The following is a 26,234-nucleotide window of genomic DNA, read 5'->3' as shown; positions in this document are numbered from 1 at the left end:
GTACCTACTTGCAGAAATAATATGTTATGAACGATGACTTTTGAATAAAAAATGTACTTTCATATAACTTACTAACTTACTGATCTCAGATAACAACTTTTATTACTTATTTGAACTCATTAATTATTAAATTATTTATAATAGATTTCGATTTGTCTCATTTTACATTTAGTTATGTTTCTAAATCTTTAGTGCTTTACCGTAGTTAGTTGCAGTTATGTTTATTAGTTAATATTAGGTCCTTATAAATAATTGGCGTTTTGTCGCACTGGCCACTTTGACCACAAATATCTTTGATTAGGTATGATGACTTCAACTTTTTGCAGTTCGAAAACCATGATTAATTTCATATTCCCGTTTTATTTTTTTCTTTGCGTCATTCTATTTATAAAAAAGAAAACATGAACTACGTAATACGTTATTTTAAAATACTCTGCCTTTTTCCAATTAACATCTATATACTCATATTATACATGAAGGTAACTACAAATAAAGAACAAATTTCGCTTATTTTGTTTGGTGAAAGGGACATATAAATTAACACATAAGTTTCAATCTTGGCATGACAGTGATTAATCGGATCCCTAAATCAAAACAAAGTGGTGACATTACCAACTTTTATTAGTCCAACATCGTCCATCCTTATTTAGGCACTGAAAACTCTGAAAGAAGTTATTAGGGGACGCAATTTCCGGAAGCCATTATTCATTTCTGGTAAATCCTCGTATTGTTGATTAAAGGAGTCTTGGGAATATTCAGTCTGTGCTTTGGAAGCTAGCCCCTAAACACAAAATGAGCTTTGTTCTTAACAAGCTTTGTTCTGAGCACAATAGGTGTGAATTATTTACACCTGATATATTAGCTTTTATATCATAAGTTTAAATGATATACTATTCTTTAAGATTTAGTAAAATATAATATACTAGCGGATCGGACAGACGTTGTCCTGTCTACACGTCTTTAATTTCAAAATTTCAATTTTTAATAAGCCATTTTGATGAAAATTATTATACAAATGTTATGACAATATCTAACGATCCAGCACATGGTCACACACGATATAACACAATGATAACAAAACTTTTTTTAAATTTCGGGACAGACTAAAATTAAAATTCGAATATTATTTAAAATTTGACACTGCGATGGTAGCGCCGTCTGTCGGATCCAATGTAAAACATTCCAAAGTCAACAACAACTAATAAATTGAAAATTAATTAAAAAAACATTGTCCAGCGGACAAAATTGTGAATCTAAACCATTCTCAGATCCCCTTGAACACACACAAAAAATTTCGTCTAAATCGGTCCAGTCGTTTAGGAGGAGTTCAGTCACATACACACGCACACAAGAAATATATATATTAAGATTTTGTGGTACTGGTAGTAACATAAATAATACAAAAATATAATTAAATTCACTTGCCATTTACTGTAGTGGAAAGGCATCATTACATTCGATTAAATACCCGTTTAAATTAAAACAATTTCTCGTGTAAATTGTATCGCCAATAAATAGCTAACCGCGACCCTGGTGCGGTGAATGACCTTAGTATTGAAGAAAAAAAATCGCAAACATAATTAAACTCTTTATTGCAAGAGTGCATTGTTTTCAAATGTCAGAACAAAATATAATTTCAGTAAACGTTTTCGGTTTCAAATCAGATTTTATTTCCATCTGATATAAAAAAAATATGCAATATCTAAATATTCAGAACAGAACCACTGAAACAAAACAGAAACGTAATTACCTCGTATCACGGTAATTCAATATTAACGGCATCCCATGTCCCGGAGATTGTATGATTTCAAATTTAAATCTCCCTCTTAAACCCTCTGAAATATTTTTGCAATTTGTCACGAAGTTGCCTCTCCGAATACTTCGTGATATTGTTAGAAATTTAAGGGCACGTCCCATACACCAAATAATCTGAAGCTTTAAAAGTTACTTTGTTGTCCCTCACAATAAAACTTTCTTAATCCCATATCTGAACGCTTGTTGAAAAGACAAATCAATAATGTTTATTACGGGCTCCTATTCATTTAGTTCTAACCATTAGTAGGTAAATATAGGCACATCTTTAAATATCGTTACAGCTACATTGATTTTTGATAGTGATTTGACTATTGAATATGTAGCCTATTTCAGTCAATTGATCGCCGGGACTGTTTCGTTTTTTGAATAATAAGTCAAGAGTGTTTCTGTCGTTGTGACACATACATGGTATTTATATTTTGTTACTAGTGTTATATTCTGTAACACCTATGGGTTATATACAGTTTTGATTGTGTCGTAATAGATAAATATTGAACGTTAAACGCTTAATATAATGTTACAAAATTGATAACTTAATAATTGTGATACTAAATACTTTCTATTTAATAATTTATTGCATGTATATGGTAGAAAAATAATATTGTGGTACAATCGAAAGTTAGCATATTTTGGGACATATAATGGCGTGCAAATTTGTCTTTATAGGAATTTTACATTTTACATTATGTGTCGTATCAATTAGTCTTATTCATGTCATAATTCTTAAATTATTTAAGCATTCTATAAGAGTGCATCAACCTAAATCATCTATCGAAATCATTCCACTTATTCGTTTATAATTTTTCAAGGTTTTACGCGTGACATTTATTTATACACGAAAAATAACAACCGATAACCGTTTTTACACGTAATACGTAAATGACTAAATAACAATAATGCCTACATTATAAGACTCTTTGAATTCTTTGTTAAAATTTTAGAACGACATTAATAAAAAACACAGCCAATATACACTGATATAGTACAATCGTTCGAAGTTTAAAATTTATTTCAAGATCGCAAGATAATTGACAATCAACATACCGACAATAGGTCGTCGGAATAGTCGCCAAATTGGATTCCGTCTTCAATTCGGTATGACAATTTTGATTGGCTAGAGCTTATTCAGTAGTCTGTTATTGACAAGTTGTAGAAGCCAGTTTAGACTAGTTGAGAATTATAAAAGGAAGATTGGTAATTGAGCATATACGGCGACCTCAATTCCTCATAATCAGTCATGCTTGCATGCATTGTGTTCCACTGTATCGAATTACTAGGTTTGCTTAGAATTCCCTTGTATCAAAGGAAAGGGTAAAATTACACTTAAGCTCAAATAAGTATTTGATACGCATTTGTTACAGTATGCTTTAACTGCTGAACAAATTGTAGTTAAATTATTTTATTTTATTTATTTATAAAAAACCACGAGTGTTTCCTAACAGGTGACACTAAATTAACAAGAGTGCACGACAAGTGAATAAAATTTACAGACGAAACAAAAAACAAACATGAAATTTATTAGGAAAAGCAAAAATACATAAAATCATTATAGGCACTAACAAATAATAGAACTTTTGTCAGTTCACTCGATGAACAATGAAAAAGTTCCGTACCTATATAATTCGATAACTAAATTAATACAGATGACATCTAATATTGTAAGGATTGTCTAGTGAGTGGCCGGTTAGTAATAAATACACCCACATCGGAAAAATTTAAGTTTGATCGATGTGTTCAAGTTCGGCTATGTACATCGAGAGCGAACAACGTATATGGCGAGAGAACGTTGCGGTATTTGCGACCGCGGCTAATAAATAGTCTACCCAAGCAGATATTAGATAGCCTAACGTTAACCAACATAAACTCTATATTAAAAAACTACATTTATATGCATTTGTCGCGCTAAACAAGACTGCTATGGTATATTTATACAAACCACAGCGGTTTTCTAATGTAACATACTGTGATATACATATTATATTATTTTGTGAAATAAAGAATAAAAAAAACGTGTGGTGTCCCGCTCTAACGCGTATTGGCCACACCTATATTACGTCATCGTGTGTTAGGTTATTTTCGTTACGGAATTTCTTGATTCAGTCGCCACGCTCAGAGCCCGCGATAAAATCTATGCAATAGCTTAAAAAAATAAAATATTCATATGCAAACAAATAAACCTGCAACACACAAACTGTCCACCATAAGTTCGTAATTGATTTTACTTTACCGTCGACGTACCGAAACAAACACCAGCGAGTATATTTAACCACATTCGTGAAAATACGATTCGCACTGTATTTATTTTGAATTAAATGACCAGTCCTTTTACTTATCTCAATTAACGAACTATAAGCATCATTAATAAAGTTTATTAATTTATCCATACAATTACTAAAAAATAACTATTTCCAAACCAATTCAGCTTAGGGTCCTTCAAGAAAAGAGCGTATCAATTCTTAAAAAGCCGGCAACGCACTCGCGAGCCCTCTGGCATTGAGAGTGCCCATGGGCGGCGGTATCACTTAGCGTCAGGTGAGCCTCCTGCCCGTTTGCCCCCAGTTCTATATAAAAAAACGTTTGTGGATGGATGTTTTGTTTACATCGCTTTGTATAATAAATAAAGGTTAGTTTTATAATGTATTTGTATGGCCTCTTTAAAATAGAGCTGTAAGATTTTATCACCCCTTTTTTTTCTCAATCCCCAGCCAATTTCGAGATTTCAAATCACTATATATGTTCAGGTAGGCATCAGGAGGTATCCTTTAGGTCATAGGTTCGATCCCCGGCTTCATCAATTGATTTTCGAACTATGTGCTTATTTAACATTCGCTCGATTGGTTCAAAGTTTTAGACTCAAAAAGTCGACGTCGTGTGTCAGGCACAGGAGGCTGATCATTGACATATGATAATGAAACAGATAAAGAAATCTGAGACCCATACCTGAAAAGGTTTACTTATTTTTTTCATATGTATCCTTTTAAAGTTGGTTAAAAGCAATAAAAGTTCTTACTAATAATAAATAAACTTTATCTACGGTATACGTTCGGAACGTTTTAATTAAGGGAATGGTTCACAAATGGATTAGTCTGGGACACGTTCGATTGACTGGCTTGTGGCCAGTTTTATTCGTCCGCTGAGGGACATTTACGCATACCTTGAAATCCCGAAATGTTGGTTTTTATGCAAGGGCTGGAAAATTCGGTTCACCATGTAAACGTGGTTGATGTCATACAAGCAGAATGGCATACAATTTAAATAATCATGTGATTTCTTATATGCATATAAGAGTTTATTTTTTATTTCAGTATTCCTAGGTAATCACTAAACAATATCCAAACAATTACATTACACACAAAAGCCAAAACGGAATACACATTGAAACAGAAACATAAAGTAGGTACAGTTTTACAAAGCACAGTTGTAAGATTGATTGATTGGTAGATTAACTTAATAACTCCTTGTTCCTTCCTATTAAATATAATATATATTTTATTTAATATGAAGGATCAAGGAGTTTTATGTATAAAGAACAGCTACCAAATACCCTTTCTAGGAATCGTAGATTATTCTAGAAAGGGTATTCCTTTCTAGAATAATCTACGATTCCTAGAAATTATGAGTGATATTTTTGAAACAGATTATATGAACAGGCATAGTGATAATTACTTAGTCAACATTCAATAGTCATACTGGCCTACGATTTCATTAGGTATTCGTAATATCTAATTATATTACATATTTACTAACATACCTGTTATGCGCCTTGAAGGTGAGACGCAGGGGTGTGGAGCGCGGGGGAGGAGGCGATGCGGACCTGCGTTTGCGCAACGCCAGTGGCTGGTACTCCGCAGGCTGCCAATGTCGGACGAATGGCGATAGTGACATCCCTGAAAAAAAAATACACTGTGTTATGACTCTAGATTGGTGACAAGGATTCTGGCTTTGTACTTCTTTATATATATATACACAATTATAATTTATACTCAATAAATACTACGCCGACAAACCAACTACTCTTTTAAATAATCCCCACAGACCTCATTTGTTTCTGGATTACATACGCATTATATATTAACCACGTTATTTATGTATTAGTGCAGAATTAATAGATTCCATTGGTATAAAATTGGTTGCACAAATTGATATTACTGAGCGCTTAATCTGTCAATTCGCTTCATTATATATATTTATTATGTATTTGCATTGAGTTTACATGCGAAATTATTTAAAGTTAAAGTTTTTGAGTTTAAATACATCATTATATAATGATACCAGTCTATAGGGCATAGATTATAGATATATTCTAGTTTCAAAAAGTCTGAAAACTTTTTTTCCTGCAATATTGACAATAAAAAATAGCAATCTTTTCAAAGATTATTTTTGTTAAAATGAGGACAACCAGATACTTATTATAATATGTTATAGAAAGGAAATGCATGTGGGAAAATGTCATGAGAACTGAAGAAGGCTAAACAGATCCACTTTCCACACAATTCCATCCAAGTTCCGTTGAAGAATTTAAGGACTATACACACATACACATAGACTATTTGGACCTTTCCAGAATCCACATAACGACTAACACGCAATCAGCTAATACTTCTTTCGACACATTTTTATCTCTAGTATGTATAGTGTAATCAAATTATTTAATGTTTCGATTAATTATATTTGAGGTAAAAAAACATTGTTCGGTTTAGCTAATGTCTTAACATTCACGAAGTTAATTTCATACTTTCCTAATGTAAGCTTTGCGTTTCTTTGAGTAAATAAAGTTCATTTATCATTTGATTGCATTTGCATACTTAGTTATAATATTCTTGAGCGAAGTTTTATAAGCTTTCGTTAGAACGACACAACCTAGTCCTCCAAACCACCTTGGTTGTATAACCCCGCTTTTCCGGCTGCTGAGTTTACATAGAATGCTCGGGTAATCCGAACTTGAAATTCAGTCGCAAACAGAAATTATTTATTAACGATTCATTCAGGTAGCTTTGAATTTGCATAATGCGATCGTTAGACCGCAGCCTTTCCGGATTTTTAATTAAAATTTCCGAAACAGCGTTCGAATAAATCAGTTTGATTGATGGAATTTTAATAACTTAAGTGCGTATAATTATTTTCCAATTACAAGGATCTTGGGTATACAGTTAAATAGCAACTAGTCTACGGAATGTTAGAGAGTATTCCTTGCTTTATTTATTTATAACCACTTTATTGCATAATATAATACAATTTTAATAATAAAAAAGGAGGGCAACTGGCTTATCACTTTCCAGCGATCATTTCCAGACTACCAATTCTTATCCAACTCTTTGAGATGGGTATTTAAATGAGAGTTGGACGAATATGTCTATTTGCTTCTCTTTTATCTTCTCTTTAATTTACTTATTATTACATAAAATCTTAGTTATTTTTTTAAGGGTTGCCGACTTATTCGTCATTTAAGATCGCACCAATACTTAAAAGGCCGGCAACGGACTTGCCCTCTGGAAATGTGAGTGTCCAAAGGCGGCGGTATTACTTAACACCAGATAAGCTTCCTGCTTGTTTGTTTTATATAAAAAAATTATCAGATTTTTTTGAGGCATTCCATGGTCTTAAAACTCGAAACCCTTCGAAAACGTGTGTCGATGTAGTATTTCATTAAAAGAAAAATCCAATTTATGGACAATAAACACAACCTAATTTTAACTATGATAGGCATAAATGAGGATAAGATTGTATTGATTAATCCATTAATTACCAAACGTTAAAAACCTTGCGATGGATTATCCAGCTAAACTATTTATCCCATCAAGGACATAAAAATCCAATACAGGTTGACTGAACAAAAACACGAAATATAAATATGTTTTTCACTTCCGGACTAAAATAAACATCTAAAAACACAGCTACAAAACAACCCTACTTCAAAATAGATGCAGCGTCTATAAAATACTCGTAAAATGCACGAACACATTTTATGTGTGTATGCAAAATTTATGAGTTTGCCCTAAAAAGGCTTGCTTTCAAAGTTTACAACTAGTGCAGGTTCAGAGATTCCTAAGTGCAATGTTTATATGTGCCGGAGGTCTAATTGGAAAGCTATGTTAATCTCAAGAGGGCACGGAAGAAGTTTGATCAGTGCATTTTATTGTAATGTAATAATAAAATATGCATTGAAAATTAAATTTTTAACATTTTGTGAGCTTTTTTGACGGTTAAATTCAAGCTTTATTTAATTATAACTATCGGCAAATCGATGGTTAGCAAATATATACTCGTATGTGACAACTTCTTCCGGGTGAGTAAAAAGTAATTAACGAAGAAAAGGTTGAACATCTTAACATAATTTGTTAAAATATAGCCAATTATAAAGAAAAACCAAGGACAACAAAAAGAAGGCCAGCAACGCAATTGCAAACCTTCCGGTGTCGCAGGTGTCCATGGGCGGCATGCTCGTGTGCCTTCTGTTGCACGAATAAACAAATATACACACACGCTTTTTTCCTAACTTTAGATATAACTAAAATATGAAAATGTTTAGGGATGAAATATTTCAATAAAACTTCCGTATATATTAGCGAAAGAATCGAGTCCACATGGAACTTGGGCGGAATTCAGAGTGTATAATTTTTCGCACCATTTGTTGTCGGACGTGCGACGCCGTCAGCGTGTGAAAACGTGCTTTACGATTACTGGCCAGCAAATTCCGAAAATATTATTGGGACACTATTTCCCTACTGGAAACTCATTTAAGGCCTCTCGTCTCTAACAAAGTAGGCGATTAAAATAGTGGCGAAGAGTTGATGTATGCCTGTTCTAAGTATTAAGAACTAGCAATATATATATAAATTTTCATTAATTTAATTTTTTTTACTTAATAATCCATAAATAGTTTGACTTCCGCACTTTCATTACATGTTAACTATGTTCTTAGTAACCGTTGACAATACACATAAAACATACAAAGGCATTTTACAATTCGATACATAGTAATTCTTGATACAAAGACATGACGTGACACGTAAAGGAAAACCTAGACACAATTGAGAATGTTAATAAATTAAGTTGCCCACGAGTATAAATTCGCTTCGAAGTTAGGTTCGAATGAGCTTAACAGAGCTCAATTTTATTAATTAGATTCACAGAAAGTTATACGACGATACAAAAGATGAATTGAATCCGAAAATAAACCTATTTGAGGAAAGTTTTCCACCAATACAGAATCTACCTATTTATCGCTGAATAAACAAGCAAGGATTGGATTTAAATGAATGCTTTTACCAAGCAGAAAGTTCAAATGCAATTCGTAAATATGAAAGAAACGCCTCAAAGGTTGCGGTGGGTATTCAGTGAACAAAGAGCGTGTATAGCTTCTTTCCGTAACTCGTATTGAAGAGAATTTACGTTTATTAGAGCAACTTGGAAATCGATAACCGTCTGAGGTTTAATGAATACCGCTTGAACGCTTATTAGCCGCAATGCTGACTCCGAGAAAAAGGTTAAATGAAAACTAAGAGAATCCCGCCTTGTCAGCTTAACAAGTTCCGGATTAGTTTCAATGATTTTAAACTTAATTCTCCGCGATAAATGTACCTTCTGAATTTTTATATCGTGGTAATCGTTGGATAAATACGTAGTCAGTCTGCGATAAACTGTAGTTACATAAAGCTAGCAAAAGAGCGTCCGGACGTATTCATCCAAATATTGATAAAAGTGTGTCAATAACCAATCCACGGATTGTAATAGCCATCTGGCGATGCAAGCTATCCATGGTAGGTCGGATCGGTGTATGTGGATAGACCTTTGTATGAAACTGACAGTTAACTAAGTAAGCTAAGTACCTACTGTGAAAAGTAATTTTAATAAAAGTTTAATATTTAATACTAGATTTCAGCTTGGCAAACCAAATTACCAAATTTCATTGAAAGTAGTAAACAAAAATAAGTTGTTCTATATTAAAACTGTATAATTAATAATTACCGAGGAAATAATCGAAAGCAAATAGAATAATGACAAGTAATTATGTTTATTAAACAAAATTAACGTTTCTATTGGTCGGTAAATTGAATTTGCTAACGAGGGAGGCGTAATTATACTTCTTTGAGCTTTTCCTGGTAATACTAACGAGCTGATGCGTCTTTGACTGTTAGAATTAAGATTAAAAGGATCCTAAATCTGTAATATTAAATCCTTATTCATCTGGTTTTTTTTTGAGTAAATTTACTTGCCATGTTTTATTATATATGGCGACAAACACGTTGGTTTTTATTTATTTTTAGCCAAATTCGTACTCTATTCTGTATCTTTGACCGCAGAACTTGTATCCACGAGCATGTAATCAATACAAAAAAATGTTTTGTTTTGTCTTTGAAAGAAGACTTTCACGCAGGTCTAGTTAACGCGACATGTTGCTTGTATATCTTCTTATTCTTATATCATATTATATGATGTTTGTATATCATATTGTTATAATAATAAAACAACTGAACTTAAATAACAATTATCAGATCCCTCTTAGTAAACAAACAAGCGACCGAAACGAGACATTGTTTTTACTGCGTATCCTAATTTTCTTCACTTAATAATGTCAGTAACAGACACGCCAAATCTACGATATTACAATATAGACGAACATGACGTGCCAGTCTGCGAAACTTTGCTCATTTACGTGTTCTAATGAAATAATTATGAACAGTTTTGTTCAAAGCTTTCTGTTTCCTAACATCTATATTCAGAATAAAACTTTTCAGTGACTGAATACGAAACAAAAAAAATATACAAACAACTGAACGTTGAGCTGATGTTCTTTTGTTTTTCATCAAAATAATCTTAAGTGAGCGGTTTTGGGGAAATGGCTAGGCGCGTCTCAACACCGAAGTGCTTTCGAGACCTGTATAAGCTGTAAAGGATTTCGTATTATTAAACTTGCTTATTCGGTATTGGAAAACGTAACATTCGTCAGGCCATTCATAAAATAATCAACATGGAAGCATCCACGCTTGCAACGTATTTTAACTGTCCCGGAGCTTTTAAATCAATAGTATTTTGTCATCACTTTGTTTCTATACTAACTTTACCGCAACACAAGATTCAACGAATTTATTGTAAACTTAAATAACTCCAAACGCAAACAATGGCGTACCTGCATTCGATCGGAAGCGCAATTATTTAAACTTGAATTGCTGCCGCAATCCTAATTGCATTACAGATTTTGTATTTGTAAATATGTTATTTAAAATTGTACAATATTGTATAACATTGTTGAAATTGGATATCCAATCGTGTGCTAATCTCATAAGTGTAGTGTATGTCCACAAATATTTAACTATACTAGCTAAAAAATCAAGATATTGTTAGTTTTGATTATTTGCTGCAACCTCACCTGATGTTAGTGATACTGCTGCCCACACTCTGAATGCCAGGGGGTTTCGCGAGTACGTTGCCTTTTAAAGTCGAATTAATTCGGAAACACTTCAGTGGGCTGCTGGTTTCACATAGGGACGGTGCGCGGTGGTGGCGAAAACTGACTTGACGTCCGATGATGTCTGACGCCTGAACTCAATAATTAATTCGCAATCTCAGATTGAAAACAATCAGACCGTGAGACAGGTTATTGGGTTTGGGCGTTAGTATATTCCACCTTAAGGATCAGTCCAGTTTCACCAAAACCAGAATACAAGGAAACATGTATGATATATATTTTCAGTTGATCAGTTTAAATATAGACTGTTTACTTCTGTGGTTACCTTTTGTTTAAATGAATCAGAAGAAAATATTTGATTGATCGCACCAGTCTCAGTAACTACTCAATTCGAACCAGTAGTTTCTATGACTTCATAATGTAATGTTATAGATTTATTGAGTAAGGTTTTAATACAATATTGAAATCGCAGGATACAGTTTTACATTCGTATAACGGAATCTATGGAATGGAATCTAAAGAATGGATCGATCCTCGATCGCCTGCTATTACATTAATATATACATATTTATAGCCTATATACTATATATATATGTACATTTATATATAGCATATATAGCCTACAAATTGTCATTGTGAAATCTTTGTAAGCGATGGTAAACCTTTAGATGTGTCAAGGACTCAAACACAAACGAACATGTTTCTATTAATATGTTGCTGGCTTCTCTTATACCAAAGAATTCCCATTGAACGATAATAAAGCGTGACGTGGCGGCAAAAAAGCCTTCAAAAGGATCATGTATAAGTAATGCTTTAAAATTTTGATTGGAAATTTTTGTTGGCTATATTTTTGGTGGGAGATATATATTGTACTATCAACACTCAACAGCGGATTACGCTTAGTGATCGGCTCAGCCATGGCGGCTTTTCTTTAGAGAATGAACATAGAAGATGTATGTATATCGTACTCTTTATTTTACTTCGATGGGATGAATATCATCCGACACTATGTACTTTGTGAATTCACAGCAGCGATATTTTGTTTAATTTTTATGTACTTTATTATATTTTATTAAATATTTCTCGACATTATCGTATTGGTATAGGCTGTAAAGATAATGTGTGTATTTCTGAAAATAAATAAATAAAATAAATAAATCAAAAATAAACAAACCTGTTTTTTAAGTTTATATCAGAATAAGACATACTGAATAGCCAAATGGTGATTAGGAGCGTTGGTTTTGCGAAAGTTCTCTAGTCTGAAGGCCACTTTGAGCCGATGTACCAGTAATTTAACCGTGCCAAAACTAGTACAAAATTGTTTAAAACTGTAAAGTGTTTGTAACTTAAAATCTTTAACGAAAAACATCCATTATATTTTCACTTAATCAACTGAAATAATTATACTTGAAAGTCAAGCGATTTTATGATGAAAGCCGTTGAAATAATTAAACTTTATCAGAGCAGTCGGTTGCAACAAACATTTTACGTGCAATTTCACAGCTATGAAAAACATTCTTCCATAATTAAACTACAAACCGGGCTTTCCGGGTATGTAGCATAAATGTGTATTGTTCTCTTTAATTAATTCACAGACACCTGCAATTTTTCCGAGCCATAATGTATAAAAGGCAATAACTGTTAACGAATAAAGAGTAATAAATATGTATATATATTTATTTATAAAAGATAGCTTAGAATGGGGAGACTGACTCTTTATCTTTTCCTTGGGATGTGACATATAACGTGGTATAAGAAAACGCAACTAACAGAAAAATGAAAAAAAATTCATTCAGTTCATTTGTTTTGCACAACTAAACGCAACTGATAGCTAAACGTAATGTTATCTATGGTTAAGTATGATTGATAATTTGACAATTAGAAGTTTTGAAGTTGATGGATTCTGTGGATGCTTTCTGCCTTAGGGAAGAATAAGTCAGTCAGAATATGTTTGCATTTTTGTGAGTGTAATGTTATATAAAAACAGGCATTGATATATATAAACATCTCGAAAAAGATTCACAGATGATTTGTTCGAACGAATAAAGGTTAGGTACTCAGACAGGTCTCTAGGAAGAGGGCACTCCACTCTGTTGACTCTCAAAAGATGTACACTACTCGTTTTGATTGAAAAATTCTCTAAAGTCGCAAGTGGCTTTTGGTTTGAGTTTCATTTGCTACACTTAATGATATTAACGATGTTTGTTTATTAAGAAAAATTGAATACTGTTATGCTGTTAAAAGTATTTGCTCAATTGAATTGACATTTCATTTGTATCAATTTATTTAATACAGCAACTCCACGGTGGAACACAAATTTGTCAAAAATTTTCCGTCTATCGAAGTTATATTGTAATGAATATTAATATGTATACTTGCAAACAAAGTTAATTACTAAACTATTAAAAATTCAAAAAAGGTATGTTATGTTATTATGATAAACGTGGTGGATATCATAATAAAATAACCACAGTTAATTATTAATAACGTATAAAATATTGTATATGCCCAAAAAATACAACCGATTCTCTAGCTCGCTACCATCATCACATTTGATACTTGGGTAAATTAATTTTCAATTAAATTAAATTAAATTAGTTGCCTTGCATTTGCATTAATTATAATTAGCAGTGTTGGCCTAGTGGATTCAGCGTACGACACTCGTCCCTGAGGTCCTAAATTCGATCCTCGGTTGTGCATCAATGAATTTTCTTTTTATGTATCATTGAACATTCGCTCGAGAACGATGAAGGAAAATTTGAGGAAACCGGCTTGGCGGATACTGATCATCTACTTGCCTTTTAGATTGACAAATGATCATGAAACAGATTCAGAATTCTGAGGCCCACTCCTAAATAAAAGTGCGTGCGTACAAAGTAGACATGTCAGAAGTAACTTCATTGTAAATTTATTATTACTAAGGTAAAAGATGATCATGTACCAGTATATGATCACTCCATGTATTTGTATAGGTATCTATATTTAAACTGTTTACACACTGTATACGTGCTAATGATTACATTAATAAATAAGGAATCTGCGTTTACTGTACAAGAAGTAATGCGACAGAATTACCATCTACTATGTAACTACTATACTCTAACTCTCTCTCAATCGGTCTCAATAGCTCTCTTCCTTTTCTTCGACAAAAACGCTGCACATCTTAGTGACGTTGCATTCGTAAAAAAATTACGGTCACGCGCCTAAAGAAGTTTCACTTTAAAAAGTTGTAATATTCATTAATATATTTTTAAATAAATTCATAACAGATTTTCACATTTAAAGAATACTGGTATTAAGTACTACTATAGAAACAAGTCTAAAACTCAGTATGGAAATCCACTGACGCAGTGGAATTTCTCGAATCGTCTTAGGAAATACCAGTTAGGTATCATAAGTGCGCCAATCTAAATCTCTAAATCTCCCAGTAGCATTCAAATTGGCTAGATCTTAAACTAGGTCAACGCGCAATTTACCACCATTTCGGTTCAAGACATCGGAAAAGTGCAGTTGTTTATTTAATTTTTGTATTTTTAGGTCACAATGGGACCGTTTATTCTAAACTTTTATTTTCTAGTTTCAATTGGCTATTCGAAAAATATTGGCAATCATAAAAATCCCATTTTCTTTTTTTCAGCTTCCGATTCCAGATCAGAGCGTAATTTTGACGCGCACCAACATGTGAGACAGCAGCTGGCCACTGAAGTATGTTCAAACCACTTCGCCTTAGGATCCTTCAAGAAAAGGGCGTACAAAATCATCGGCATAATTAAAAAGCTGGCAACGTACTCTGGTATTAAGGATCAGGGTTTGCCCCCTATTCAATAATAGAATCCACGAAGGCTTACGATTTATTGTTCAAATATAATTCTACTTTCATGTGGACTAGTAAAGTTGTTTCTAAACAGATAGGTAAACTGCATAAGCAAACTGTTTGCGTTTAGTACGTAAACTTATAGGTAATCTAGTCACGAAATCGTGTAAATTTACAACAAGCAAATAACAATGCCATTAAAGGCGACTAAACTGCGCACCGACACATTATCTTGATAAGTAGTTTAATTTAAATGTCTTATAAAAAGACGATATTGCAAACAATTTCAAATTAAAGTCAAAAAATGTTTAGTCTGTACTCAAAGCAACTGTAAGGCAGATAAATTTCCGTTTTTCACTATACACCGTTCCAAGAACTTTACGATAATATTGTGTGTGTTGTGGTGGTTAGGATTATGTAAATAAATATAGATTACTACAAATATATATATATCGTCTTGTACTTGCAAAGCTTTTTGGTGTTTAATGTCTAACTTCTAACATAAAACAAATATTAACAAATTGATCATAACATGACCTGTGTACGGTGAGCCTAAACCTTCATTCACACAATTCACGCACCAAATATTACGATTGTAGTTCAGTGGGTTATAAGGTTATTGCGCAATAGTTAATTGTGGAAAGTGTAAAATTGTAAATCACCGTACATGACGTTCCATTGTGTGTTTTAATTAACGCGTCCACAAATCATTTGACGATTATAATGGTAAGCAACACTTGTCTCGGATGGATGGGTATACAAATGCTTATTATTAGGAGTAATAAACTTAGAATAAAATATTATAGGCACAATATCAGTGATGGCCACAGAACAGATTTAAAGTGCAATATAAATTTTAAGAATTTAGTATCAATTAAACTTATATGGCATTGGAGGAATGCGGATTACCGCCAATTTAGGTTTCAGGGACGAAATGTTGGCACTGACAATTGACCAAACGCCATGACCTTGATATAGTTTGCTGGCTATGTTCCACAGACCACACAAGAGCCACCCATAGATCATATATAAAAATCTTAAAGATATCTTCGAATTGTAAAAGTGTCTTGAATTATACGTGTTTTATATAGATTATGGACAATCCATTTCAATTGTATTCTTGTATCATATTTATGTTAAAATGCAAACAAAACTCAAATCGAACCTCCTTTGATGATAATTAAAAATATTAAACATCTCAGCACTTAAGCATTTATTTTTCCCATTATGCTCATACTCGTAGTAAACATTTCAATTAGATTGAAGAAATAGCTAATAGCTAACTAATTAGCATTACTTTATGCATGCAAAACAGGACCTTATAATAGGGCCGTATACGGTTCTGAACGGTCTGTCATTAAAAACCAATAAAGAGATATATTATTTATATTAAACTATAAATCTCTAATTATTAAAAACGAGAGGAACTGGTGACCTTATCACTTTCACGGCAAAGAAAGAAAATAAGATAAATTTAGCGCAAGGATTGCAAAATATATTACTTAAACTGTTTATAATAATAAGTATATAATTGAATAATAAGCTCAAATATCCAATAAGAATACGTATGTTTTGATTTGTCATGTTATAGTTTCGTTCGAGTTCCAAGTTGAAAACGAATTGAAATATAAAATGATCGCGCCTCCATGCAATAACGCAACTAAAGAGTTTTATTTCACAAGAACATCAGAGCTTTATCCTATTTATTTCTTATCTTTATTTCAAAACAAAGAATACTCGAAGAATTTTCCACATACGGCTCTTTTGTGACGATATTACAAAAGGGAACATCTTTTATCTTTAATCTCTTTCCATAGCCGTGTTAAAAGTATTATTAGCCGTGTTATAGTGTTATTATTCAATTTTTAACAATAGTGTTAGCTTTTATAAGTCAAATTTGAAGTAATACAGAATACGTAAAATCAGTGAAGTGAATAATAGTGAATCTAATCAAGCTATGAAGTGCCATGGCTGTAATAACGTATTAAATGTCGATCATTTTTTAAAGTGTAATAATTGCAAACGCAAGTTTTGTTATGAATGCCTTGATGTTGCTGCCGGGTCGACTAAGCAGCTCAGTGCTGAGCAATTGGCATCACTTAATTGTCCTCTGTGTCAGAATGTAACTCGGCGTAAAAACAATGACGATAATACTCCTGTCCGGCGGGGTCGCAATAACCAATCACCAAGCGCCTCCTCATATATAACGACGTGTAAAGAGCCGGAGTGTGATTTTGCTACGAAAACTTCTGCAGGCGCTGACTTTTCTAAGCAGCCGGTTACGTTGGACAGTATTAGCAAACTTATAGACTTGAAACTGTCCCCTGACTCATCGTTTATGCTAAATCTACGGTCCGCGCTTAGAAAGGACTTGAAGGACATGGTGACCGACGAGGTTAGCCGAGCTGTTGAGTTGGTAAAGGCTGACTTCACGACGACAACGGATTTTATCATCTTAGAACAAAATGATTTGAAGTCAAATATTGCAGACAAAGACAATCGAATCAGGGTACTCGAGACTGAACTTACGAAATCTCAAAACACGTTATCAAAACTCCAGAGTCGTTTATTTACAGTTGAAAAGATTTCACGTGACTTAAACCTCGAGATTCACGAGGTACCCGAAAGCAAGACTGAGAATCTGATGGAGTTATTCAAAAAACTCTGTGAGTGTTTAAATGTTGTGGTATCTGAGAGTGATGTTAAAGCATGTCGTCGTGTAGCTAAGATGGACTCAAACTCCAAAAGGCCGCGAAACATACTAGTTACCCTCTCAACGCAGCGTCAGCGTGATACACTCTTGTCTGCGTTGACTCGCTTCAATAAGTCCCACCCTGACACCAAACTATCTACTACCGATATTGGTATTGGTGGCTCGTCGTCGAGCAGGATATACTTGTCTGAACATTTGTCTCCTGAAGCTAAAGAGTTACACCGTGCGGCACGTAAATTTTCTACTGACAAGAACTACAGGTTTGTTTGGGTGCGATATGGCCAAATTTATGTTCGTAAGGATGAATCAAGCCCGGCCATTCTAATTAAAAGTCATGATTCCTTCACTAAATTGTCTTAATTGTTATTACTACTACTAATTTGTTTGTTTATCATTGCTTAGTAAGTTACTTGATCAATTTTTGTTTTTATATACTGAATCACACGTTATTTCCACAATGATTAATATATTTTATCAAAATGTAAACAGAATTCGTAGCAAGTTAACTCAATTTTCTTTAAATCTGTTAAATTCTAACTTCGATATTATATGCTTGACGGAAACGAACTTAAATATGAGTGTTTTCGATGGCGAAGTTGTTGACGCCCGTTACAATCTCTTCAGACGAGATCGTGCGGATTCCTCCTGTGCTAAAACCGAGGGAGGTGGAGTTTTACTCGCCGTCCATAAAAAATACCAGGTCATCCGTCAAGCATCGTGGGATAGTGATATGGAGGATGTCTGGGTTACTCTTATTCCTGAAGCACGTGACACTTCTCGCATAAATTTATGTGTTTGCTATTTGCCTCCTGATATTAGAATTAACAAGCTTGAACTCTTTTATAGCCATTGCCAAAATTTACTTCTTAATCGTTTCCCTTTGGATAATTTCTTATTAATTGGTGATTTTAACACACCTGATTACTCTGATTCGATTAATCCCTCTCTGTCAATTTCCCCTAACCCGAGTAAGAAGCTCCTTCTACTAAATGAATTAATGTCACTGTGTAATCTAAAACAGCATAACTTTATCACAAATGCAAACGCTCGCTTGTTGGATTTGGTGCTTTCTAATATAGATTGTATAAGTGTCAATGAAACACTTGCATTAAGTTTGTTAGATAAAAATCATCCCGCAATTTTGATTACTCTTTCTCCGATTCAGATTTCTAAAGGGCTTCAACGCGCTAACATTAAACGGCTTAATTTTGCTAAATGTAATTTTGAAAACATTAAATCTGAACTCCAGTCTGTGAACTGGTCCGAAATCTTATCGTCCCCTTGTATTGATGAGTGCACCGAAGCTTTTTATGAGCTTTTATTTGAAATAATATCAAGAAATACACCAAGTTGTTGTAGCAAATTCTCATCTTATCCAGTCTGGTACAGCAAATCCTTAATTAAATGTAATAAAGAAAAAAACTTATACCATAAACGGTTTAAGAGGTTTGGGAATCCCCGCGATTACGACGTTTTCTCTTTGCTGAGGGAGAGATGCAAATTTCTTACCAAGATTTGTTACGACAAGTATATCGCATCCATCGAGGACTCGTTGGCCAAGGACATAAAATCATTTTGGAGATTTGTGAATAATCGTAAAGGCCATATTTCAGTGCCTCACACCATGACACTTGAAAATACTTCTGAGACAGACGGTCAGGGGATATGTGACCTTTTTTCGCGATACTTTGGTTCAGTTTTTGACGATAAAACTAATAAAACTATATACACTGACCAATCTGGTGCTGTAAATAACACGTATTTTAATATATTATCTGGCTTTTCTATTACGGTAACAGATATCAAACGTAAAATAGATAGTTTGGATATTAACAAAGGGGCGGGTCCTGACCTTCTGCCTCCTATTTTCATAAAAAGTTGCGGAAAGGAGTTGTCCATTCCATTATGTGTTCTCTTTAATAAATCGTTAACTAGTGGTGTGTTTCCTAAGCGCTGGAAAACTGCCCACATAATACCTATTTATAAAAGTGGTGATAAGTCCAATTGTAAAAACTATAGACCGATAAGTATTTTATCTTGCGCTGCTAAATTATTTGAGTCAGTGATGTATACTCATCTGTTCAGCCATTTTAAGCCTGTTCTTTCAGACAAGCAACATGGTTTTGTTAGAAACAGGTCTACGGTCACTAACCTTCTGGAATACAAAAACTATCTCTGTCAAGTGTTTGCCACAGGTGGCCAAGTTGACTCTGTTTACACTGACTTCTCTAAGGCTTTTGACAAAGTAAATCACCATCTGCTCTGTCATAAGTTAGCGTCACATGGTATCCACGGCAGTTTATATAGATGGATCTGCTCATACCTAGACTCTAGAACTCAGTTGGTTGCGTTAAAGGGCTTCATCTCTGCACCTATCGCAGTTACATCGGGAGTACCTCAGGGTTCCCACTTAGGGCCATTATTCTTCGTAGTTTTTATTAATGACCTTATTCAACAACTGTCCTGCAATTGTCTCTTATATGCAGATGACTTAAAAATATTTACTTCTATTACTAATTTAGATGACTGCTTAACATTACAGCGTGATATCAATACCGTATCACTATGGTGCAAGACGAACTACATGTATTTAAATATAGACAAGTGTTTTGTCATATCGTTTACTAATAAACGAAACAAAATCGTATGGAACTACGTCATAGATGGTCAATTAGTTAACAGATCAGATGTTGCAAAAGACCTAGGTATCCTGTTCGATGACAAGCTTTCATTCCGTGCCCACTATAGTCACATCACGTCTAAAGCAAACCATCTACTGGGTTTTATTCTTAGATCCACAAAAGGTTTTAAAAATCCTCGTAGCACCTTGTACTTATACTTCAGCCTCGTAAGAAGTATATTAGAATACGGTAGTCCAATATGGTCGCCGAATTATAAGGTGCACATTGACGATATTGAACGAATTCAGAGGAAATTTCTCAGAATTTTATGTTATCGTATAAAACCTGGCCGGTCTAACTTAAATTATTGCGATAGACTCCTGAAATTTAAAGTTCAACCATTAGAATCCAGACGCATAGTCTTCGACTTAGTTTACCTTTACAAAATCACCCACTCCATTATAGACTCTCCCGAACTACTAGCTCACATTAACCTTAACATTAGATTTAGTGCCCGTAGAGCTAACGAAGTCAATTTATTTTCCCTTCAAACTTATAAGAATAACATCTCTTTTTACAACCCTTTGACCAGGATGGCTCGTCAATATAACGAGATGGCAAAGAGCAACCACTTACTTGTGGACATATTCTGTCGCAACATCAATAAATTCATTAGTGTCGTTAAAGACATCCTCCATCGTAGGTTAAGTGCTGACCCTTGTGGTCCTGGTTAACGTTACGTTAAATTGGTGTCGAGGAACTTATTATTATTATTATTATTGTTTTTTTTTTTTACTATGTTACCTTTGTTAGTTATGAGCCTTTTATTGATGTAACATTAATTTTGCAGTGTGCACATGGTTTTACATTAGAATCCTGTTCATAACTATTAGTTTTAAGTTTATTTTTGTAAAGATTATAATGTGTTTTGTGCACCAAATAAATAAATAAAAAAAATAAAAAAAATTCACCTGAATGTGATTAAAATTAGATCAATCATTCTCTAGTAATATTTTTAGTCTTTGATTGATTTTTTATTTAATAGCAGAGGCTCACGTGGTGTTAAGTGATACCGCCCATGGATATAAAATTAATTTATTATTAAGAATGACAAAAGCCCTTAAGGAGAAGCTTAAAAAAGCTGAATTAAATTACTTAAGTATCATGAATTCTTATCACTTTGTGAAAGTCAAACTATGTAAAACGTGATCGGGTGGTTTATAAGAGGCATTTAATGTTTAGGAGAGTGGGTTTATATCCCAGATAGAATTGTTTACGCTTAACTATTTAGGGATAGATGAAGTAGCCTTATTTCCTTTAGACTTTAAGCATTTAAGGAATAAAATTATATTGTAATTTCAAAGTCACAATGCTGTATTTTTGTAATTTAGCTTTGAAAATCCATATTAGTTTTAATAATTACATTTATGTCATGTAATCAAGACAAAATAATAAGACGTTCAAATATGGATAACAAGGTTCCGAGTTTTATTAGACTTCTTGCAATATTCTTCATTTCAGTTAACCGAATTTTCGGGGACGCCCAGCCATGCGTGCACCACGAAATGAAGGCAATCCAATTTTTTAGGAGTCTCTGAACTTGACTCCAACTGGGCGAAAGTAGATAGGGCTGTAATCTATGTGACACGAATTACGTAGTGGCGATATTTACGCAAGTAAAATTACTTCACAAAACTAAGTTTTTCACATAGATTTAAACTGATGTGTTTTACGACATACTTCCTACTCTGACATATATGATAATAACTATACGAATAAAACTGCATTTCCCTCGGAATATTTCATTAAATATTCGGTATATAAAATGTTTTTAAACAATTAATGCATTTCTACATCAAATGTCATCTGTCAGTTTAAATTAATGAATGAAATCTGTGTAATGTAAAATAAAACTTAATCTGTACGCGAAGAGGATCATAAATTTCAATACCTATGCGTAAAGGGTTTAAATGCTATTTCACGTTTTTATGGTTTTAACACTGAAACACTTACGCCAAGGCACTTGGTCGTAAAGAAAATAATTTAATTCAAACTGCGTGAAGAGTTTTGTCACCAATAGGCCTTTAAGGCATTCATTAACGCGTGTTTCTTTAATCTTTTATAGTAAAGGTTTCTGCTTTTAACAATACGAAATAATAGTCGTTTCACAGCGAAGACGCCGTAGGATTATTAGAGCTTCAGTTCTTAAATTGGTAAGTTAATAAACAATATTTGAATTGATTTAAACTTGGAGAAGTTCAGCGGTGAGTTATTCAATTAAGGTTTCATCACTTTATATTGAAGGCGAATGTCGCTCATCAATTATATTGGAACCGATATTCGGGAAAAATAATCACAGTATTGGACTTTATAATATTGGCTTCGAACAAACGGATACGATGGATTTCAATATTTAAATTCATTTAGAACGATTCAGTACTTGTGATTTTGCTTTGTATTATTTTTACACACAATTCGATACAGGTTCAGAAGGATTATCAATTATGCATAGCCATAGATGCATGTCCTTAGATACGGAAATCCAAGGCCAAGAAGGTTGTATTGTTTATATTTTTTTTTGTTTAACAACATTTTCTGGTATTCTTATTCCATGCTTATTTTATCTTGTACATATTTTAATTGTCTTTAATAATATTTTTCGTAAATTGCTCATGTTTACTTAAATTGTCATACATTTTAGACATAAGAGTTTGTAACACATGCCGTAGATTTAATAAACATTTAATTAAACTACAAGCATATAATCTTCTGCTATTAATATGAGGTAATAAAGCAGAAGAAGGGGTGTTTTTCCGCCCTGTGTATGATCAATAAATTGTTTATAATATACTGTTCTATCCAAATATTCATTCATATATATATATTTTACATAGCCAAAAATCCATATAGACAAAATTAAGCGCATAGTTCTACGTATTTCTAAACAATGGAACGAATTTTGTACTCACGTAAATAAAAGACAAATAATATTGAATATTTAGTTTCAAACTGGCTTAACAATACAATGCTTTTTATTGTAACAAAAACAGAAACTTTCGACTAATGAATGGAAGAGCTTTTGTGTATTTTTGTTAACAGATTATTTGTGCTATTTTAATGAGGAATACATTCATATATTGATTCTATAATGTTAACTATGATGATAACATTCAATATAAATGTTAGACGATATGGTTTGCGAAATAACGATTATTATTATAAAAGGGCTAGTGCTAGAAGGGTGGAAATGAAAGGTTGTATGTATATTAAATGCCGTCTTAAAAAGATATTAAAAATAGTGTACAATTAGATCTACTCGAAAGAGAAGAAACACTGAGTACCTACTTGTAAAAAGGAAAGCATAATACATCTTGAATGTACTGCATTATAGGACTACTATTTAGTGAAATTTAATTAAGTTATTGCAATATCAATAATAACAAAAAAAATTTAATAAAAAATCCTTTACTAATACATATAAAGGTTTTTTGCTTGGTTTACAGATATCTATAAATTTCTGGAGGGGACATGCATATTGTGTATACTAGGTAAGTAATGTAATGTTTCAATAAAATCAACAAAATTTTCCTTATTATATTAACACCTAGCTGCCTTATTATTTACTTACATTTTAAGTATAAATACCAACATATTGAACATTTTCCTATGCTACCCTATATAGACTGTTCGGAATAAAAACTAAGAAATACCTACATCTTTCCAATTTTTCCTCTCCATAAAACGTTGCTTAGAGTTCCAGGGATAAATAAAAATACATTTTTCGAGTATTGGGCTTACGGATTGGCAACTTATTTTTATTTAAATAGATTAGAATGATAAAATAGAATAAAAATAAGAAACAAAAATTTAATTTTCATTTTAAGGATTATGATTTGTAAGGATTATTTTTAACATTGTATTTAAAAACAATTATGCTTGAAGTTATTCAAATAAGTTCGATGGTAATACATCTGTAGGTGGGGGCTTTTGAGGTATTGCAAATGCGTCACGCATATAGCTTCGTTATAAATGGTGTTCTCATGAAATGGATCGACTGTCAAGGCGTTACTGTATTTATTTACTCGATAACCGGGTAATAAATAACCCATCAGGTAAGCAATTTGTTAAGTTAAAAAAAATCTTGAAAAAGGCTCAGTTTAACAGTGGTCAGTGTGGGATTGTGTTTTCGAACTCTACGCAACAATATATTTTTTGTTTTATGATCGTTAAGGACAAGCTCGTACGATGAAAGATAGCTTCATGCAGCTTGTAAATTCAATACTTATAATAGAACTTAATTCTCAGGCTACGTTAATCAAATTTTAATATCTGTCAAACCATTCTAAATTGTGACTTGACATACAAAATACAGGCCTTGAAATTTACTTGACTCAACCAAAGAACTCAAGCCTACTTGCCTATATAGAGTACAATTAGAGAAACAGGCGTATAATATTCTGCCCCATTCGGTACCCCCGAACATAGGACATCATACTAAAAGGCTCTCAGGCTTTAAATAGAATATTAAAGACACTAAAGAAATAGAAGTTCATAAGCTTAAGGCTTCGTAAATGTTTGAGGGGAATGGAATTAAACTTCTATAGACAAAAATGGGATGGGCGTGGCCAAAAGTAAACCGCTTTCTGCCCGATTGCTCTCATACATTATTCAGTCTTCAAAGTCTTAGATTATACATTTCCAACGAAATTATTTTTGCTTTTATTTATGTGTAAGGAAGTGGCTTTTATCGGATTTACTGTTTTCTGGGGAAAATGCGTTTAGAAAACAAACATTTTATTAAAAGTGGGTGAATTATTTACCGAGAGATCAAATGCAAGAATTACTTTGCTTGCATTTTCTTGAAAACAAAGACGCTCTCTTGCTTAGATCGTATGTTGGTTTCGCTTTATACTATAGAAAAAGCAGCTTATTTCAGTTTCCATTCAGCGTCAAAACAACCTAAGATATAAACTATACTTATTCAAAGATCAGTATTCGTCTAATGGCTTAAGCGTCCGATTCCCATCCCGCTTGACTTTCTGTCTATAATATGCATCTAACACTTGCTCATTCGGTGAAGGAAAACATCGAAAAGAAACCGGCATGTCTCCACAAAATCGACTACATATTTCTATAAGAAGGATGGTCACCTAGTGGTCTATGAAATAAAAAAACGAAACTATTGAAAAATTGCACAAATTAAATATTTTCCTTATCCTCTTTAGCTCTCAATATCTTGCAATCATATTGTCACACCTTCCAAACTACGTCAGTCATTCACATTCACATATATCCCATTCTTTTATTACATGTACTATCAATTTACACAAATAGATCTACATACTAACAAACATCCATAACGGCCACAAGATGGCACCCTGAAAAAAAAAATCAAGTCACTAAAATAAGCCAAATGGCCAGGCCCATGAATCATCGCCTTAGCCCTTTGAGCTATTGTAATCTTACCAGTAAGCGACTGTGAACACAATTGTATAATGTGATTAGACACTTTAAGGAGATTAGTGACTGTATAAAATACAGTTTAATAGAATTGTTTACTTTTAAATAATAATTCGATACAGAGTACATTAATAGGGTGTGTGTGCCTTATAACACAGCGTTTTATATTTTGTCAATTAGTAGATATATGCGATTTCTTCTATTCAAGAAGTCAGCTTGCTCGGCAGCTTCATGTGTATGGGCTCATGATTGTAAGGAGAGGTTAGCGCAGCGACCTGTTTTGTAAGTTCTTATGTCATTTTCATAATACATAGTATCTCGTGCTTATTTCATAATTCAAACTCAAAATTATTAACTTTGTGTACAGTGTACATTTATGAACGTCAATATAAAAATACATAG

General features: G+C 33.1%; 1 protein-coding gene across 2 annotated transcripts in view; it reads right to left on the bottom strand.

Annotated features, from left to right (window-relative positions):
* The window catches only part of LOC110995185 (disintegrin and metalloproteinase domain-containing protein 10), a 114,445-nt gene that overhangs the window by 18,364 nt on the left and 69,847 nt on the right, over positions 1–26,234 (bottom strand). For both annotated transcript variants that reach the window (XM_045632098.1, XM_022262233.2), the window contains exon 2: positions 5,567–5,702. In XM_045632098.1, the coding sequence (XP_045488054.1) occupies positions 5,567–5,702 (136 nt within the window). The remainder of the gene's footprint in view (positions 1–5,566; positions 5,703–26,234) is intronic.

Source organism: Pieris rapae, chromosome 2, assembly GCF_905147795.1.
Source record: "Pieris rapae chromosome 2, ilPieRapa1.1, whole genome shotgun sequence".
NCBI classification, from domain to species: domain Eukaryota; kingdom Metazoa; phylum Arthropoda; class Insecta; order Lepidoptera; family Pieridae; genus Pieris; species Pieris rapae.
Note: the sequence above shows the minus strand (reverse complement) of the source record. Positions and strands in the feature narration are given on the sequence as shown.